The sequence below is a fragment of the Leuciscus leuciscus genome (assembly GCF_965113295.1).
Source record: "Leuciscus leuciscus genome assembly, chromosome: 10".
NCBI classification, from domain to species: domain Eukaryota; kingdom Metazoa; phylum Chordata; class Actinopteri; order Cypriniformes; family Leuciscidae; genus Leuciscus; species Leuciscus leuciscus.
The window spans coordinates 32344289-32365368 of NC_138734.1; the positions used below are offsets into that span (position 1 = coordinate 32344289).

Genomic DNA, 21080 nt, shown 5'->3' on the forward strand with positions numbered 1-21080 from the left:
GGGGGATACTTACCTGTTCATACTGCGGTTGATTTCAGCATGCCAACAAAGTGCCTTAGTTAATGCAGAGTTAGACACAGAACCTGATATCAAATTAACCGCTCAAGTCAGGCATCTTATGAGACATTATTCATTTCAATGTTCTGCCTCTTGTTCAGTGTGACAAGATGGTGGAATTAAAAGGGAGAAAGAAAGAGCCAGAAAGAAAAAGTCCTCACTCTGACTGATCCCATAGCCCCAATTAGATGAACAGAGTTGATAATACAGTAATGGAGACCCGCAGATTCAAGTCTAGCCATTTCAGGTCCTCCCATTAAACCTTCCAATGTAGTTAACATTGATTCCGGCTTGGCGCTGGGGAGAGTATGGACTTCATAAAGGAAGACAATAGCTCCTGAATTGGGCTCAGCTTTGACATAATTGCCTCATAATTGCGTAGCAGTGATTTGCATTCACTTTCTGGCCCTTCCCATCAGCCAATTAGATCCGCTTGTTGATTTATGTGTGTGCTGATGGGAGCTGATGGCTTTTGTCATGGTTCATATTGATGAGCGCTAAATACCTCAAGGCTTCTCTTTTTTTATCTTTATGAGGGTGCAGGAGGACAACATGTTAATAGAACTACAGGAACCAGATTGAACGGTGAATCACAATCAAGTGGTCATGTGGTGATTAGGTTCATTGTGCTATTCAAATATTTGTACAGTTGTACATTTTCTTGATTATAAATATATTCTATACATAAACAGTGTTGAGATTTTTTTAGTTTTTTTTAAAGCCCTATTTGGACAGGACTACTTTTCACAGACAGCGATAACTAGACTTACTTTGTGATTCAATACCACGTCCTAATGGCCACGTTCAGTTTACAGAGTTCCCAATCTTGTCCAGATCAGTGTGAAGTAATTGTGTCTCAATTTTCTTTAAATCTCTTTAAAAGTCGTTAAAATGTCTTTGAATACAGGTTTTTTTTTTTTTTTAAGCTGAGCAATGATGCGCAGAATTTACAGTCATTGATTTAACTGAGCTAAGACATAAAAGGAACTCTTTATCTTTTTCAAGCAAATGTACTTTTTTCTGGTGTTTAGACATTTCTGAAGGACAAATACAGGTCAAAGAAAAGTTTGCTTTAGCTATTTTACATGTTCATGTTCAGATACTAAATATATATTCAAAATAAAAATGATGTGATAGGATAAAAATGAATGCAATTAACTGTATCATCTGACCTTTATGTAGAGTCTGTTAGTCATGCATTTGCTTTTCTCAGTAAATATTGATATATACTACCATTTAAAAGTTTTGGGTTGGAAAAATGTTATGTTGTAGAAAAAAAGTATCTTATGCTCACCAAGGCTGCATTTATTTGATCGCAAATACAGTAAAAAGAGTAATATTGTGAAATACTATTACATTGTTTTCTATTTTAAAATGTATTTCATTCCTGTGATGTCAAAGCTGAGTTTTCAGCAGTCTTTAGTGTCACATGATCCTTCAGAAATCATTTTGATATGCTGTTTTGTGCTCATTTATTATTATTATCAATGTTGAAAACAGTTGCCTAATGTTTTTGTAGAAACTATAATACATTTTTTTCATGATTCTTTGATTAATAACATTATGCATGTCTTTACTGTCACTTTTAATCTATTTAATGCATCCTTGTTGAATAAAAGTATGAATTTATTTATATATATATAAAAAAAAAACATCTATACCCCAAACTTTGAATGGCAGCGTTTCAATTAATGTGGTTAATTGCCATTTGATTACATTTTTCTAGCCTACAACTGACAAGTACAACAAACAAATGACAAGAACAAAACCATCTGATGACTAACAGGGTTTTTAAACATAAAGTTGCCCTTCATAAAGCTGAGCATGAGTGCTCTCGTCTGAGAGAAAGGGGTTGTACGTGTCTGTGTGTGCGCTTGCATGGTCGGCACGCACTCGAATGTGTGTCAGTGTGTGTATCTACGAACACGGAGGTCGTATAACTTGGAGTAAACGAACAGTGAAGTGGAACCGCTCGCCTTGACTAGCGGGGTCACGAGAGAGCCCTGCTATGCGCTTCAGCATGTGTAATTAATCATTAGAGGTGTACTTCTTAACCGCCGCCTAATACCATCTCTCTTCCCTTGCAGAAACCCACTTCTCCCTTAATTACTTATAATTGCCTTTTACTCATTCACTCTAAGATGCTAATATTCCTATTTGAGGGTGTTCAGCACATTTCCTCCCCATTTTTTTTAAAACTTTTTTTTTGTGTATGTCTTTTTGGAGCCTTCTGGATTTATGCCGTACAGTGCAGGAGCTCTCGTAAAGGCTGATCGCGAGGTTAACGTCAGTGATAGAGGCCATTAACTTCAGGAGATAGATATGACTTAGCTTCATGTCACTGTCTGGTCACTGTGACTTTGAGAGGCTCCGGCTCCATTTGCGGCCCACTTTTGCGGCTGAGCACATTCAGATGAGATGGAAGGAAAATGAAATAGATGAACAGACGCCACCTGAACTGAGATATCAGCCTCTCTCCGGATACCGTCGAGCCGCTGTTCATTTCAGGGGCCACGTCTAAGAAAGGAGGCGAGCAGATATGTCAAGGATTGACTAGGATTACAATTCATCTGCCAAGAACGGCATCCTTATTTTAGATGCAGTACAATATAAAACTCAACTGTGTTGGGAGAATCAGAACACAGCCTCTTAGAAGTGGAGCTTTGCTCTTCTGGATTTTCTGTCTGCCCTGAAGCCCCATTCAAACGTTGTTTCGATTGATTACAGTTTCGTTTGGCTGTGCGGTTTAATGAAAAATGGCTTTACAAGTGGTGTCGGTGTACAGATAAAACCTTAAGGATAAAGTTGGCACCAAATAGAGTAGCATCCTGCTCATTTGTCTCCATTATAACTCATCGGTTTTCAAATTGTTTTTGGCAGGCACTACAGTGATGACCATGACGGCTTACGACGCAGACGATCCCAACACGGACAACGCCGTGCTGCGCTACATCATCGTGAGACAGCAACCCGATAAACCTTCACCCAATATGTTCTACATCGACCCGGAAAGAGGCGACATTGTCACCGTGATATCACCCCACCAGCTCGATAGAGAGGTATGCGCTTTCTTTGAGTTCCTCTTTTTTTATTGTTGGATAGACATAAGCTGTACGTCATTGTATGTTTTCAATTAGTGGTGTACCGTGAATCTTGGGGCCTCCGTATGTACCATAAGACAAAGCCCCCTCCACAGCTGGTGATGTCATGCATAAACTTTTGTATCAGGTGGAAATATTATGATGGAGCTGATGGAGAAAGGCAGTAATGTTATTTTGGGCAATTAATCCTGCTCTTAAATTCAGTTTTTCTTCTGTAACACTTTACAACAAGATTCAATGAACAGACTGAGGTTAATGTTTAAGTATAAATTAAATTAAATTAACAATATATTCATAACAAACTATGAATGAATATGAAATTAATATGAATGAACAAATTATAGGCCACTTTATTTACATACTTTTAGTTACACCCGTTTAACTGCTCATTAATGCAAATATCTAATCAGCCAATCACATGTCAGCAACTCAATGCATTTAGGCATGCAGACATGGTCAGGACGATCTGCTGAAGTTCAAACTGAGCATCAGACTGGGGAAGAAAGGTGAATTAAGTGACTTTGAACGTGGCATGTTTGTTGGTGCCAGATGGGCTAGTCTGGGTATTTCAGAAACTGTTGATCTACTGGGATTTTCACCAACAACCATCTCTAGGGTTTACATAGAATGGTCCAGAAAAGAGGTGAAAATATTCAGTGAGCTGCAGTTCTGTGGGCGATAATGCCAAACAACAGTAACTCAAATAACCATTTGTTACAACTGAGTTATGCAGACGAGCATCTCTGAACGCATAACACTTTGAAACCTTGAAGCGGATGGGCTACAGCAGCAGAAGACCACAGCGGGTGCCACTCCTGTTAGCCGAGAACAGGGAATTTAGGCTATAATTTGAATGGACTCACCAAATTAGACCAACATTGCCTGGTCTGATGAGTCTCAATTTCTGCTATGACATTCAGATGGTAGGGTCAGAATTGTATCAGCGCTTCAGGCTGGTGGTGGTGGTGTTATGGTGTGGGCGATATTTTCTTGCCACTTTTTTGGCCCCTTAGTACTAACTGAGCACCATTTAAAGGCCACAGGCTATCTGAGTATTGTTGCTTACCAAATCCATCACTTTATCACCACAGTGTACTCATTTTCTGATGGCTACTTCCAGGAGGATAACACAATGTCACAAAGCTTAAAACATCTCAAATTGGTATAACTAATAAAGTGGCCAGTGAGTGTGTATTATAATAAAAAAAAAAATAAAAAAAAAAATAAAAAAAAAAAAAAAAATATATATATATATATATATATATATGTGTGTTCTTGAATCCTCCTTGTGAGGCAGCACAACTATTTTTAACTTTGATAATGATAAGAAATATTTCGTTAGCACCAAATCAGCATAATAGAATGATTTCTGAAGGATAATGTTACTGAAGTGCTGAAAATTCAGCTTTAACATTATATAAATAAATTAGACCATAAAATATATTTAAATTGAAAACATTTCTTTTAAGTTGCAATAATATTTCAAAATATAAGTGTTCTAATGTATTTTTATAGTGATTAAATAAACGCAGCATTGGTGAGCATAAAAGATAACAAGTGTATATAACAATTGTATATATTTTTTTATATATATATATAATTGTTTAACATAAAAATACTCGTTAATTGTGAATTTGTGATGCCTAATGCACTAACTAAAGTTAACAAATTGAATCTTATTGTAAATTCCTTCCATTCTCTTTGTTTTTGCTGTTCAGTTTTGAAATACTTTCTATTTATCTTTCAAGATTTCTGTCATTTAGAAAGTGTGTATTTGATGGTCTACAGCAAGTTTACCTAATGTTAGCAATGTTAGTTCTGGATTCAAATTTCTCAGCAAACATTTGCTATTCTGGAATATCTTTACACTGCTGCTCTGGCATGTCAATCAGCACAGGTCTTGTGTCTGCAAATGAATTTTCCATGTGACACGAATGGTAAATTTATCAAATGTGATCCAGATATTTAAAAAAAAAAAAAAACCATTTGAATGTTTTAAAGACTGGCTGCTTTCTTAAAGCGCCATGAGAAGAACCTCTAACAGGAGGGCCGACAGAATGGAGGAATGGAGGCTTTCTGTTCAAACCGAGCTGTGCAAATAAGCAAGCATAACAACAGCAAACATGAGGGGGAAATACAATAACTGGTGTGTTTAAATGTTTAACTATCTTCAAACAACCTTTAGAGCAAGAATATTAGAGCAGATTCGTCGGCATATAAAAGCAGTGTTTTTAATGTAGAGAAGAGACGGGAGGTTGGATGAATGCAGGGGAGATGCTACGGTGTCTTGAGGACAGGAGGTGTTAGCGGTGCATGCTAATGAGCAACTGGAGGCAGAGCTTTCCAGCTCCTAAGCAGAGCGAGACAACAGCATGATTGCTTTTTCTGCAGGGTGACGAATGAAGGAACATCAATTCGGCCCGCTGCTGGAAGAGGAATATTAGCTGTTGTCAGACATTTAGAGCATGCTTTAATTGAGGTTATACACACTTATCCACTAGCATCGGCTGTGTCCGACAAGGCCAGTAGAAAACCCCTCAGCTGGAACAGAGCGAAGCCGTCATTAAATGCATGTTTGTGTGCAGTCGAGAGCACGTTTGATAGTCGAGTTGACATTATAATTAAAATGTTACATGAAAGGTGTCTGAATGTAGCTGTTTATTCTGATTTCTTTATAGCGAAGCACTGGAAGTTGACAAACTCTGCTAACTTTCACTGTCACCGCTACGTCTTACTGACACCATGCTTCCTCTGCCCGATTCCCACGAGTCTGTGCTTCGTCGCAGTTGATCTCATATGTGTGACAGATGTTTTACACAAAGAGCTCCAGGGGATTTTAGGTGTTTTAAGTAGACAGGTGTGTGACGGGCATGCTGCGTGTGCGGTTCTCTGCTATAATTACAACTAGAGGAGTTTCATTGCCAGAAATGTGTTGGTATTTTGAAAGTTCCCTAACTACACTTTTACCAGAGAATGTCTAATAGGAAGAGAATTGGCACTCTCTGCTCACTTCCGGTTTCTGGACTGGCTGCAGTAACACGTCTCTGTCCATGCGGGGGCGCTCGCAGGCGAGTGCAGAATGAATGGAGGTCTATGGCGCTATACCCATCAAAATCCACTTTTCTCAGGATATAATTTTTTGTCTAGTAATTTGAATGTTGTATTCGAAAGGAGATGCAAAGAAATTACACATTACTGGGTATTAGATTTTTTAGAGTCACTTATTTGCTTTAAAAAGTCTTTTAAAGTGTCAATGACGTCATACACATCGTACGACCAGAGATACTGCTTTACGGCAATCCTTCAGTCGCGTTGGTGCTTTCGCGCTCTGCACTTTCTTTTCTCTCGAGGCATCGACAACACAGCTGACACAGGTAAATACACGTTCTAGAAGAGTTTTTGTTTTGTTTGTTTCTGGTCCTGCTTCGGATGCCACGATGCCATCAAGCGGTATCTCTGGTCGTAATCAGTCCTTCACTGACCAATCAGCGTTCATTAGCAGAATGCTAGCGTGTTATGGGCAACAACAACTCAACCTGTAAGAAATCGAAAGGACATAAGTACTCGTTCATTCAATTTTCGACCTATAACCCATGTTGAACTGGCAAAACCTACAATAAAATTTGAGATTTCTCAACAGCAATCGGGTGAAAGAGACACATTTAGCCGTCTAGCCCCATAGACTCCCATTCAGTCTGCACTCGCCCGCGATCACCTCCAGTGGAATTCTAATGGAACTGCAACCAAGATCGATACAATGGGGCTAATAGGAAGTGCCAAGGCTCTCCGTAGACGGGCTCTGACTTTTACAATATTACCTCCACCCACCATGCTGCCTGGAAATTCACTGTAATTGTATACATGCAGAATTGTATAATCTAGTTTGTCTCTGAACTCTCTCAAGCCAAATCTAGTCAAGAAATGCACATTTATTCCTCGCAAGAATCGGACAGGTTGATCTAATTAATTGAATTCATGCTCACATCAAACTATTCTGCAATAATGTCAGTTTGGCTAGTTCAGCTAATGGCTTGTCAACAACTTGCGAAAGCACCATGGAGAGAGTTTTCTCAGTGCACGCATTTCTCTTGACAGGTCAAAAGTGCCTGTTCTTTCCGCTATCTTTCAGATCAGCATGCGTGACTAATAGTGTTTGTAGCTTGGTGTTCTAAGCTTCTGGTACAGTGCCTGATGTTCCTAATGTAAGATTAATCAGGTAAAACCCTGTTGTCATAAATAGGAACATCACAGCTTGGTTAAACGTGTTCGTCTTATGTCATCGTAGCGATCAACTATGTGGGATATCATTTATAGTTAAATGGAAACCAAAAGCTGCTATATAAGCCCAAATCCAGCTCTCAAACTATCATCTGTCCATGTGAAGCAGACAGCAGACACTCTTTCAAAAAGATGCAAAGGATGATCATCACATGCACCTGTCATGGATTGATCTTTTCCTCTGATCTGATTGGTTCAGAAGCTTGCTGCACTGATCCTACACACATTGCCTTTTGGCGAGGAACACAGAGTAATGTAAATGATCACACAGTGTTTCCGTTTCACCACATTCTGATCATTAACGGGGCTGTGTGCCGATGTCTGCGTGTGATTATGTGTGTGTGAGCATTTAGCTTTGAATGTAGTCAAAAATAGAAGTACTCCTAATTTTTTTGTTTTATATTTTATTTTATTTGTGTTAATGCAATTAATTTAATATATTTAATTTAAAATTGTTAATGTATGTTAATTTGTATGTAATTAATTTAATTACATTTTTGTATTTAATTCTAAAATTATATTATAATATTTATTTTTTATTTTATTATTTGTTTGTGTTTTTTTCTTGAAATATTTTTAGGGGTGTAACAATATATTGTCACAATATTCCGCAATACAAAAATGCAACAATATGTATCGTGGATAGTGACAATATTTATTGTTCACCCAAAATAAATATTACTGTGTGAGAAAAAAATTCAGGTTTTCAGAGTTTTAGTGTCAGTACTACATTAAACTGCTATAGCCTATATAATGTTGAATATAATGCATAATAATGCAATGGGGGAATATTTGTGGGTCCTGATAATGCCAAATGTCTTATGTTACCAGTAAAATGTGGCCTGCATTATTTTAAATATATCTAGTCAGTGACAGAGTGCAAGCGTATTCGTCTAAAATAATTCTGTATTTTCAGCTTTGGAATCATGAATATTTTGATTCTAATGTCACCATTGTCCTGTGTATTGGGTTACCAACACCAAGTCCAAGCCTATTCATTTACACCCACAATGTAATATCAAATTTAGCATTTTAATCAACAGTACATTTTTTGTTAACCTTTTATCAAATGTCTTGGAGTATTGCAATAATATCTTATCATGAGTTCAAGTATAGTGATATGTATTGAATCGTGACATGAGGGTATCGTAACACCCCTAATGTCCTAGTATTTTTATTTGATTCATTTATAATGTTTATTTTATTCAAAGAAAATCACAAAATCAATGAGTGATATTTCATTAGGACACTGAACAAATGATACTCTTTCTTATGATATTTATTATCATAAAAGTTTCATAAGAGTTTCTAATCAGAGGCATGGAATTCTGTTTGAAGTTTAGTTTTCAGTTTTATTTAGACAGGCTGACAGATTGCAGACTCGCGTCGGGGGGTGGTCATCGTATGGACCTCCTCAAACTAATTTCGTTGGTCAGTCTGCTATCGGTGGCTACCCACAGCGCATCTGTTCCCGGTCCTGGCAGTCAGATGCCTGCCACTAAATCTGACAGCCGATTGACAGGCAGAGTAGCTCCACCTTTGTTTCATAAGCCCAAATGACACAGTAGCAAAATAGACATCTTAAAATCAATACCTTGTGACAGAGTTCTGGCAGTCCTCTTATGGAGTATGTCTAATCATTACAGTCCTGCTTCTGATGGCCAGTCTGTGGTCAGATAAGAGCTCTGTTCTGAATCCTAGTGAGCTGCAGTGCTGTCAACTACATAGGCTGAGTTTGACATCAGCGTGCTGTTAAGCTAATGATGCTGGTAAGAATAAAAAAACACATATAGCATACAAATATTGAATAAAATAGTATATTTATACCATTAATATATTTTGGTATTTACAAAATATTATCTATTACCATTTCAGTCATATCCGACTTGGTAATTCTATGGCAATCTCTTGATACTGTATATACGTACGTCTCTTGAGAGACTGTCCATTAATTTTTTTGCCAGTGATTTTTCCGGGGTAGATCGGCAGGTCTTTCCCCAACCCTCCCCATTACATGGCTTGGGACAATTTAGCGTCTTCAATTCACTTATACTTCATGTTTTTAGATTGTGGGGGAAACCGGAGCACCCGGAGGAAACCCACGCAGACACAGGGAGAACATGCAAACTCCACTAATATTATACTATTACATATTTGTATTTTATTTTATGCATTTAGCAGATGCTTTTATTGAAAGGGAATTTTGAATGCCTTTTCTACATACAATGTTGCCTCAGTCTTCACATCAGGAATGCACCTACTGTATGTTGCCTTAAAATCTGTCTAGATCAGGTTTTGAAACAGAGCTAAAGGTGTGTGTGTGTGTGTGTGTGTGCGTGTGTGTGCAAGAACGATATTATTGCCTCTCAATGGCACATTTAACAGCAATTGTGTGAATATTGTTTCAAGCTCTTACAACCATTTTAATATCACATAATCAATTGATATGTTGCAGGGTTTATGATCAAAGTGTGAATTTTAAAGCTTGTTGGTTTTGTAATAATACAAATTTAATGCAATGATTACGGACAGACTTTGCGATTTAAGGCCCATTTTACAAGCATCATCAAATGAAAATAAACTGCATATAAACGCATCTTTACGCATTCCTGGTGCGGGCACATGCACTGACACTCAATAGACATCCAATTACTGTGAGGTCGTAGCGTTGTGATTTCCCTTACTGTCGCCACGTTCAGCCAGGACCCAAACGGTCGTTCAAATTACAGCTCCAGCCTCCCCTCCGCGCTCGCCCGCAAAATAGCCTTTTCAGACATGCTTTTTGGACTTCTTTTTAATCTGATCTCTCTCGCATAATTGAATGTCAGTCACCATATGAAGATTCTTCCCCACTCTCAGTTAATGAATCATTGTGTTTGGCAGGACGGCTAGACAAAACAGACAGCAAAATATTTACTCCTGCAGGTGGTTCCTGAGTTATTATGTTATGTCATCTAAATGCAAATATTACAGGGAACGGAGGAGGGGTGTGGGCGGCGATTGAAAATACTGCATTATTGCATGATTTGATGTGCACTTCACTGCATAAAAGATATAAATTGTCATTTACTCAGTCATTATTATGTAAAGATCGAGTTTAGTTGTGTAGGAAATAGACTTGTGAGTGAGTTTTTGCAGGACGGAGAATACTCTAGGATTGCCCCAGGATTGGTTTTAAATATGCTCTGTCTTTTATTCAGCAAAATTCCCCTCTCTGTTATTTATAATTTTAAATTCATTTTTACCTGGGGCTTTATTAATGATATCCAAAATTATTCTTCAATATACTTGCATCAGAAATTAAATAGCTGAATTATTTCAGTAGTTATGAGAAGATTTTCACTATAAATGCCATTCAAACTTTTTTTGTGTGTGTGTGGCTATTTTGTCCCAATGCTGGGAGGCTCTGTCAGAAACATTTGTCATTTTCATTGTGACACATTGTCATTAGACACATGATGCCAGTCACCAAATGTCAGTGCTGGGCCTTTGACGTTATACTCATGAAAACTTCACCCATTCCATCAAGCCCAGGGGTCTGAAGAACACGAGAAACTCAATCTTATGATAGACTCTAAACTAAACTTTGTCAATTTCTATACACTAGAGAAAGGTGCAATTTTTTTCTCTCCTTCGGTTCCAGTCTTGACTTCAGTCAGTCAAGACTTCCAGTCTTGTCATTTTCTCCTACACGTCTACTGTTGCCATATGTGTGCTCTGCCATGGACAAAAAGAAGGATTTAACCATAAGGTAACATTTTACAGTGTTACTTGGTTAATAATATGAGTTAAAGGGATAGTTCACTTTGAAATTAAATTTTGGTATGTTTAAGCTTACCTCAAGGGCATCCAAGATAAAGGTGTCTTTGTTTCCGCAGTAGTTTCAATTTTGATATTTTTAGGTCAAACCGTTCTTGTCTGTCAGTCATATAATGCAGGTCTATGGTCACCACCTCAAAGAGCACGCACAGTGAAGTCCAAATGTAACAATTCTCCATCGTAAGTACACATTGATGGCCTAAGACACGAAACGAGCGGTTTGTGTGAGAAAACGAACAGTATTTATATCGTTTTTACCTCTACACAACCACGTCCAAGTGATCTGAGGGCGCGCGCGCGTCCTGGTGTGTGACGCGTGCGCGACGCGTGCGCGCGTTCTGGCTTAGTCTGCGCAAGCGCCGGAAAGCGCCGGACGTGATCTCGGAACTCTGTGAACTACTGCGGAAACAAAGACACCTTCATCTTGGATGCCCTTGAGGTAAGCTAAAACATACCAAAATTTAATTTCAAAGTGAACTATCCCTTTAATGCATTAGCATGTCACAAACTCAAAATGCAACATACTCTTACAGCATTTATTCATGTTGGTTAATGGTCAGTTTCTACATTCATTGAAGTTATTTATCATATTTTTATTAATTTATCTATCATAAAACCAGGGTCTTGAAGCAAATGTCTTGATGGTAATGTCTCTGTGTTGGGAAACTCTTGTGAGATTCATCCTAACCTTCCCCTATGTAACCATGAGCAAACAAAGCACTCTCGCAAGGATTTCGACTGCACAAGAGTTAAAATCTAGACATTTACTTGGTTTAACTAGAGAGCTACTTGACAGCAAGCCAGAAAGTTCAGTTGTGGTCCTAAAGTGCATAAAGCAGGTGGAGTCCATCTTGAGTGATTAAAAATGGCTCCCTCTCCCCTCGCACTCCCTCTCTCCCCTTTCTCCTCTATCACGCCTCTGTCTACTTGCATTAGCGCGGAAATGAGATTCCACTAATTAATTAGATCTCCAAGTGCTAAAGATGAAGATTACATCCCAATGAAGGTTAGGAGTGTCAATCACATTTTTTTCACTAGTTCTGGATTCCTGGAGATAAATTGAGCCCCATGGGAATTGTGGGCAGAAAAAAAAAAAGGTCAGCCCATTAATCCTTCTCCGTTATTAATTGAGCCTCGCTGATCTACTCAGTCAATAAAGGTGAGGAACATCAGAAATAGAAAGAAAATGTAAGATGAGTACTGTTGAAATTTGTGGAGAAAGACGATAAATAGAAGATAACTTTGAGATGAACAACAGAAGAAGAATGGGAGGTATTAAAAGGGATAGTTCACAATTTAAAAGAAAATAAATAAAAATATGTACTTGCCCTTATGTTGTTCCAAACCTGCATGACTTCCTTTCTTATGTAGAGCACAAAAATATTTTGAAAAAAAAATATGATGTCATCACTGTCATTGATTGCATCACCAGTATTATCCTGTTTTGTCCATACAATGAAAGTCAGTGGATTTTGGACCCCACTGACTTTTATTGTATGGATAAAAGTACTTGAAACATTCTTTAAAGTGTCTCATTTTGTGTTGAAAAAATAAAATGGAGGTGAATTAATGATAGAATTCTCATTTTGTGTCTCTTGAAGACGTTTCTAGGGACCTTCCTGTGAGTTTTACTAACAAGAACTTTCAGAGACACACTCTGATATTGATTACTATTGTCTATGATTCACCTCGATGAACTGAGCAAACAAGTTTAGTACACTCTGAATGTCCATTAGCACAAACCAAAGAGAAAAATACTAAATAGAAAATATAAATAACAGTGGTACTTTTGCCTGCTATGGTGTCCCTTCCTGAAGAGTTATTGGCACAGAAGTAGAGCTCTCAAGTACCCTTTAGCTCTCTTGTTTAGTTCTGGAATCAGCTCTAAACTCCCATTCTGTGTCATAAAGGTGCCAAAGTCCTCATGTTCTCACAGGCAGGCCCGCATGGAGGCCCATGTCTCTTACAAATGCACTGACTTAGCACTATTGAACTCTCCAGGACTTGGCAGTAACACTTTAAGTGTAAAATATGCATCTTTTATGTTACTGGCAAAGAGTTGGGAGTGATCTAAGCACAATCTGTTCCCATAATGGCATAATATAATGGGCAATTGTCTGCATTTATAAGGATTGAGCAGGTAGGTGCTAGTCTCTCCTTATCCCGAGAAGTTCCAAATGTCTCCAATTACCACAACCCTTATGTTCTGGGAGGAAATGATGAGTGGGTATTTTAAATATCTCCGGCTGGCTTGTAAAAGTGTATTGGTGTTTTATTGGGAGCTGTAAAGCCGGGCCACGCCAGAAGAGAGGCGTACAAAACTAAGTACTGAAATAGGCCATATTGTGTGAGTGTAAATGGAGAAAAGTAAAGTCTGGTAGACTTCTGATTCCAGCTTTGCTTTAGATCAGAAGACTATAAGTTGGTCGCACTTTCATCAAACTGTGGAAATAGAGTATCACGCATCAAGGTCAGACTTTAATTCCTGGACATGCCTATCGGCTTGACCGCTCTTCCTGTTAATCCCACCCTAAGAAACCCTCACCTCCCGGCCCACGCCCTGATCTCCAGGGTGGGATGCAGCCATTCAGATTCATGCGTCTCAGATGGTTGTGTGGGTTGAGATAAGAACAGAGTCGGTTGTGTGTTGAGGCAGGAGGACTGAAGGGTAATGAAGTGAGTGATGAGTTTCTTCTCTTACTGACTGAGCTTTGGGTCAGAGATCACCTGGTGTCCATAGAGAGCGAGAGAGTGAGTTACAGCAGATGAGAAAGAGGAATCATTCTTTTCTTTTTTTTTTTTCATTTATCAATCTGACTGGTTGACTCGTGAGGAGGTGGAGAGGAGGATTTGGTCAGATCTGATCGTCCTGAGCGGGTCACTGGGCACGGTTCACAAAAGTAATAGGGTCCTAAAGGAATGCTTTCCTCATGCCAAAACCAGCAATTTTGTTCAGGTTGTGCTGTACTATTTGTCTGAGCATTATGTTTAAAGTTCTTAAACAAAATCTCTATAAATGGACATTTTCTATTGATGCTTTATACCAAATGTGTTTCTTTGCATCATTTCACATTGCATTTTGTGAGCCAGCATAGATGGACATTACTAGAGTGTGTGCGTGTGTGTGTTTGAAATATTTGTGAGCTGATGATGACCTCAGTAATGTAGAGATGATGATGTTCATGGTGATAAATTAAATCATCTTATTTTTTAAATGGAGCCTACCATTTGTATAAAACAGTGCATTTTAAGAACCTAAGGTAGTTTTTGTTTGTTTGAAATGCAGTGCATTTTGTGAGTCAACACAGGTAGAGGATAATGCTGATGTCATTGATAATGTGATGTAATAGAGGTCATTTTTAAATGTACTTTAAATTTAATTGCAATGCATTTCGTGAACCCAACCCAGTGTAGTTTTTGTTTGTTTGCTTGAATGTATTGTCTGTTTTGAGCCAACCTGTGTAGTTAGAGGACAATGCTGATGATGTCATCATCAGTGGTGTAATGATAATGGCAGTGCAATAAATTTGCTTATGTTGTAATGCAGTTTTTGTATGGCCGCAATGTACTACCTTGTTCTGGTATAAAACCGCAATTTAAAACTTCTCAGTACATTTCCCCTGCTGATGACAGTGGTGACAGCTGGAGGCAGAGGCATCAGTAGCTATGGGCTATTTTGTCTCTCTGCCAGAGTCTAGAGCGCTTTCCCAAACAGTGGACCCACTGTGCTGGATTCACAGGCTGCGCACTCACATACGCACACACATTTGTCAGAGATGGAATGTCATGTCACTAAGCTCCAACTGTTTTTGTGTGTGCTATGTGTAGAGCAGTGATGGCACTAGAGCAGTGCTAGCAATATCGCTGTGTCATATTAAAATAAGTTTAATTCAAAAACACGTCTCGACCCTGCGCTCTTTTCCATTTTGTTCACGTTTTTAAAACACAAGCGTTCTGTGTGCACGGTCTATTAATTTAGTTGACAGCAGTTTTTTGTTATTCAGCCTGCCTTTACATAGCCACTGTTGAACAGTACCTTTTCCAGCCATTAGGAGGGACTGTCAGTCAGCAGGCTTCAATAAACCGTCATTGATTGAAGGTAGTAATAGAGAATGTCCAGAGAAACTGATAACATATGTCTAAATTCAAAAAATATTGGAGAGAGTGTTTCCTCAGGTGGGTTGCCAGATTGAGGACATGTAACAGGAACGAGCGCAATTGACAGTGGAAAGCGATGAGCCTTACACTGTAAGTTGATCAGCTTATGTATCTGCATTTTAATATGTTGGTCATAGAGCTTTTTAGATTTATGTCAAGGCTTTTTAGGGCGGGTAGAATCTGCGATATCTGACCTAGTTTGTTTGCTGGCTTCCGTGGCTGCAATGCGTCATGGAACGCACACTTCAAAGTAGAATAACTGGCTGTAGCATTGTTTTTAGGAGAAACAAGTATGTGAATTTAGCATATTTTCTAAATATCTGCAAATATATTATGGTATTTTTATGTTTCAGTACAGGAAAAAATAAATAAATACATACAGCACTTTTTAAAGTTACGGTATACAAGTTTTGCGGCTAGAGGTCACTTATTCAAAACAGTAACAAAGGCGTAGCTTGATGATGCCATTAATGAGCGTGGAACCATGGGAGTTGTCCCATGGTCCCGAAATTGTGGGGTAATGCAGCTCTATTTTACTTGGTCAAAACAATCATACTAAAAAATGTATTTAAGTGTGTTGAAAGTTATGTTATAATGTTCCTTTGTGCATTAGCTCCATGGCCTTTGTGGTATGAGACACGTGCTGCACATTGCAGTAAGCTAGATCGATTTTAGAATATCATATTAATATAAGCTGGATGACTTGTGTTGCTAAATGGCATGCAATTAATTTTAAAATATATTGTATGGGGGAGAAAATACTGTATTACTACAAATAACGCTCTTTCTGATTATGTTATGTTAGCCACTTGACAAAATAGTGTTGTCCCTCTGAAGCATGGTACAAGAAAACAAGAGATTCAAACAAGACTAAACGTGTTGAGCTAGTATATAACAACGATATAAATAAATAAATGATGAAAATAAAATTGAGCACAGCTATAAAAGAATATTGGTAATGTCTAAACATAAATTCATAAGTCACAACTATAAGCCATTCATTCATTCATTCATTCATTCAGGGGCATGTGTGTTTGTCTGGATACATGGGTATATAGGCTTGTTGTATACTGTATTTAACAACAACACCTTATGTAAAAATTCACCTTTGTGACTCCATAAACACAACATCTGTTCTTATACTGGGGTCAGACACTTTAATGAATATGCATGCATTCTACAGTTAAGCTACTGCGAAATTCAGAAGACATTCCTGCAAACTATGAAATACAAAGTTTGAAGTCTTCGATAAAGATTTTGTTTCCAGGCAATCAACTGAATTATCGATTCTTTTTTCCATATCATTGATCATAGTCACAAATAAGAACAAATGCATCTCATGGTTGCACACTAATGTGGCACGCCTTAGAAATAAAGGTGTTAAGTGGGTCCAGATGGAAGGAGAGACTCTTGAACCATGAGTGCTTATGGATGACTGATGGTATGACACTTGCACAAATACCATGGAGACCTTTTCAAAATTCAAAATTGCCAAAAATAATCTATTGGCGTGGGCAGACAGACTTTATCAGTCTATCCAAAGGAGCTTTCTGAAAGGGCAGAGAGGATGGATAGTGAAGGAAAGAGAGTGAGAGAGAGCGAGCAGATGTTTGGACATTGGGACCTTGCTAGGGCTCAAAGCTACATTAAACAGCTGAGAGAAACTTTGTATTGATTAATACAGCAAGGATTTTGTTGTTTAGACTATTTCAACACTTAGAAAAAGTTAGAATCATCTCTCCATTGTAACAGTTATTTTGCACGCACACACACACACACACACACACACACACACACACACACACACACACACACACACACACACACACACACACACACACACACACACACACACACACACACACACACACACACACACACATATACACTATATTGCCAAAAGTATTGGGACATCCCTCTAAATCATTGAATTCAGATGTTCCAACTTCCAATCACTTCCATGGCCACAGTTGTATAAAATCAAGCACCTAGACATGCAGACTGCTTCTACAAACATTTGTGAAAGAATGGGTCGCTCTCAGGAGCTCATTGAATTCAAACGTGGTGGCAATTCGTGTCCATTCGTGAAATTTCCTCACTACTAAATATTCCACGGTCAACTGTTAGTGGTATTATAACAAAGTGGAAGCAATTGGGAACAACAGCAACTCAGCCAAGAATTGGTGGGCTACGTAAAATCACAGAGCGGGGTCAGTTACTACAGACCTCCAAACTTCGTGTGGCCTTCAGATTAACTCAAGAACAGTGCGTAGAGAGCTTCATGCACTCAAAAAAATAACTCTTTGAATGAACATAAAAAAATCATGGAAAGGATTTCCACATGATTAACTTGCTTTATTTCAGCATAATGCAATTCTGTTATTCCAATTTAATGTACTTACGTTGGGTCAACTTAATTTATTAAGGTTGATTCAACTTATTTACTATGGTTGGACACAGCTTAATTTAATAGTGTCAGCTCAACTAATTTACTTAATTTGCATCCAACTTATGTGTTTGTTATTTTCATTCATCCATTAATATTTCATTTATTTTAGTGACACATAATTAAATTGATAGACTATAGCTATCTATTTGCTAGCAGTAGCACATATTAGCATCTTAAATGTTAAGATTTACATGCTCCTTCAACCAAAGCAGTTAAATTTAACCAAATCAGTCCACAGCCAAACAAAATGCTCCACACTTCTCCACAATGGTAACCCACTGTAATTTAAATGGTTCTAATAATTCCAATGTAATTGAACATTAAACACAATTACACACTATCAAGTCTTCCCCTTTTCTCATTTTCTCAAAAAAACACACAAAATAACACTTAATTTAAAAATGTATTCTCTCTTAATTCAACCATATGCAAAGCATGCTGGGAACTAACAAGCACTGTCCAGTTTCAGTTAATGCAACACAAATCATTCATGTAATCCAACACAAACGGATTAAAGGGCACCTATTATGCCCCTTCTTACAAGATGTAATATTGGTCTTGGGTGTCCCCAGAATGCATTTGTGAAGTTTCAGCACAAAATACCCCACAGTTAATTTATTATAACCATTTGACAATGTCATTTTTGGGGCCTGTTTTAAAAAGAGCTGTTTTGGAGTGTACCACCTTAAATGTTAATGAGCTGCATATCCCCGCCCTGCTGCTGGACGCAGATGATGAAGAGACACGAATGAGAATGGACTAAACGTCTCGGAATGGTTATTTGATACATTTATGTACTTACAAAGTTTTAATCGCGTCCCCTTTGCAATTATGGATGTGCAACACACACACACACACACACACACACACACACACACACACACACACACACACACACACACAAACTGTGATAACGTTCGCGCAATTTTTTTAAACTACACACACACACACACACACACACACACACACACACACACACACACACACACACAAATACTGTGATAACGTTTGCTAAGTACAAACGATTTATTTATTTTTTTCTTAAGGGGAGGGAGATAGACGTTTATATACTGTCTATGGAGATAGAGCAGACCTTAATTTATTTACATTTGTAATTGCTGCAAAAATGATAGCCTAGGTGACATAAAACTGTCTGACGTTGTTTGTTGAGACATCTATGACGACGACAATAAATAGCTTTAGACGCATTTGTTGTTGAACTGGCTGACATCGATTGAAATGACTATTTGCTCAAAAATCATAAAATACACTTACTTCTGGAGGTGACGTTGAATCGCGAACTGTAGGCAATGATCCACACTTGATTAACTTTGACCCTCGTTCACTAAACAGTCAGTCAGAAAATGAAGGAAGTTTAAGTGGCGCCGTTTCTTCATAAATAAAATCCATCCGCTGCGTTTTCAGTGGCTCTGATGTCAGTGAAGACTACTATGTCCATTCTTAAATTCCACAACAGAACACCTAAGTTACACTTCTTATGAGACATTACACACCGGCTGTCGTTGAAACAATGGAGGATGCAGATCACAGAGGGCGGGGTCTATGCCAAAACCAGACTGTCAATCAAACCGCGTCGGTGGGGCTTAGCGCATTTCTACGTCACAGTGAGGGAAATCTAGAACAGGGCGTTCTGAGACAGTGCTTGTGATTTATTGAGATAGTAAAAAAAACTACTGGGTGGATTTTTATCATTCTAGGGTGGTTTTGCTCACACACTGCCAACACACATTTATGTTCAAACACCATGTAAAAGTGAATTTTGCATAATAGGTGCCCTTTAAGTAAACTTACATTTTACATATTAAGCAGATTGAACACAATCAAATAAAGTTAGGGCAAAATGGCAGTTGGCGTCGCACTATACTGCCACGCTCTGGATGTAAGAATTTTTTACTTAACATAAATGGTTTGTGTTTAGACAACACGTTAGGATTTTGTACTGTTAAGTTGAGACATAATTACGTGGACCTTAATAGAAAAAAACATTTCAAGTCAATAAACACAATTATTATAAGTAAACTAAATATAAATATATTATGTAAAGTGCACAACCTTCCTAGTTCATTTTTTTTTGAGTGTGGAATGGGTTTGGTGGATGCCAGGAGAGCGGTACTTGCCTGACTGCATTGTGCCAAGTGTAAAGTTTGGTAGAGTAGGGATTATGTTGTGGGGTTGTTTTTTAGGGGTTGGGCTTAGTTCCAGTGAAAGGAACTCTTAATGCTTTGCATACCAAGACATTTTGGACAATTTCATGCTCCCAACTTTGTGAGAACAGTTTAGGAATGGCCCCTTCCTGTTTCAACATGACTGCGCACAAGTGCACAAAGTAAGGTCCATAAATACATGGATGAGCGAGTTTGGTGTGGAGTAACTTGACTGGCCTGCACAGAGTCCTGACCTCAACCCGATAGTTTAGCTGTAACTTTGGGGTGAATTAGAGCGGAGACTGCGAGGCCGTCTCGTCCAACATCAGTGTCTGACCTCACAAATGTGCTACTAGAAGAATGGTCAAAAGTTATGGCTGCAAAGGGTGGGCCAACTTCACAGTAAACCCTACGGATTAAGAATGGGATGTCATTAAAGTTCATGTGCATGTAAACCCAGACGTGCCAAAACTTTTGGCAATATAGTGTGTATGAGGGACACAAATGGTGTTTGGTTAATGACTCTCTCTCTACCCTCTTGTTTCTCTAATATACACACTTTCTCCTAGGTTCTTGTTGAATTAGGAAATTTGCCATCAGCCAATTTCCTTGGTTCACCCTGCATAGCTCAAAATATTCTGAATTCTTAACACAATTCCATTCATCTCCATTTCCTCCAGGACAAATAAAATAGTAGGAAAAGGACTTTGCCACCTCCAGTACCTCTTTTTTTTTTTTCATGAACTGGACTTTCATACTTGTACCACGAAGGAAGGTTGAAAATTTATGGTAAGCATTAATATTTATTGCATTTAAAATCAAATAAGGTCCCTTATTCACCATAAACCAACATTAAGACCTCTCATAAGTCCCATGCTGTTCAAGTTCATAGATAACCACAGACCTGTCATCACATAATTGGCAAAAAATGAGAGCAGAAATGAGCTGAATCCGCACAATGGCTCAACAGTTCCGGCGCCCGTCTCATTCAAATGGAAGTGCCACAGCTTCGACCCATTAGTGTCACCGCAGGGATCTAAGGCACATTATAAG

General features: G+C 38.3%; 1 protein-coding gene across 5 annotated transcripts in view; it reads left to right on the top strand.

The window, feature by feature from the left end:
- Positions 1 to 21080, top strand: part of cdh13 (cadherin 13, H-cadherin (heart)) — a 417024-nt gene that overhangs the window by 227781 nt on the left and 168163 nt on the right. For all 5 annotated transcript variants that reach the window (XM_082181942.1, XM_082181939.1, XM_082181940.1 and 2 more), the window contains exon 7: positions 2938 to 3116. In XM_082181942.1, the coding sequence (XP_082038068.1) occupies positions 2938 to 3116 (179 nt within the window). The remainder of the gene's footprint in view (positions 1 to 2937; positions 3117 to 21080) is intronic.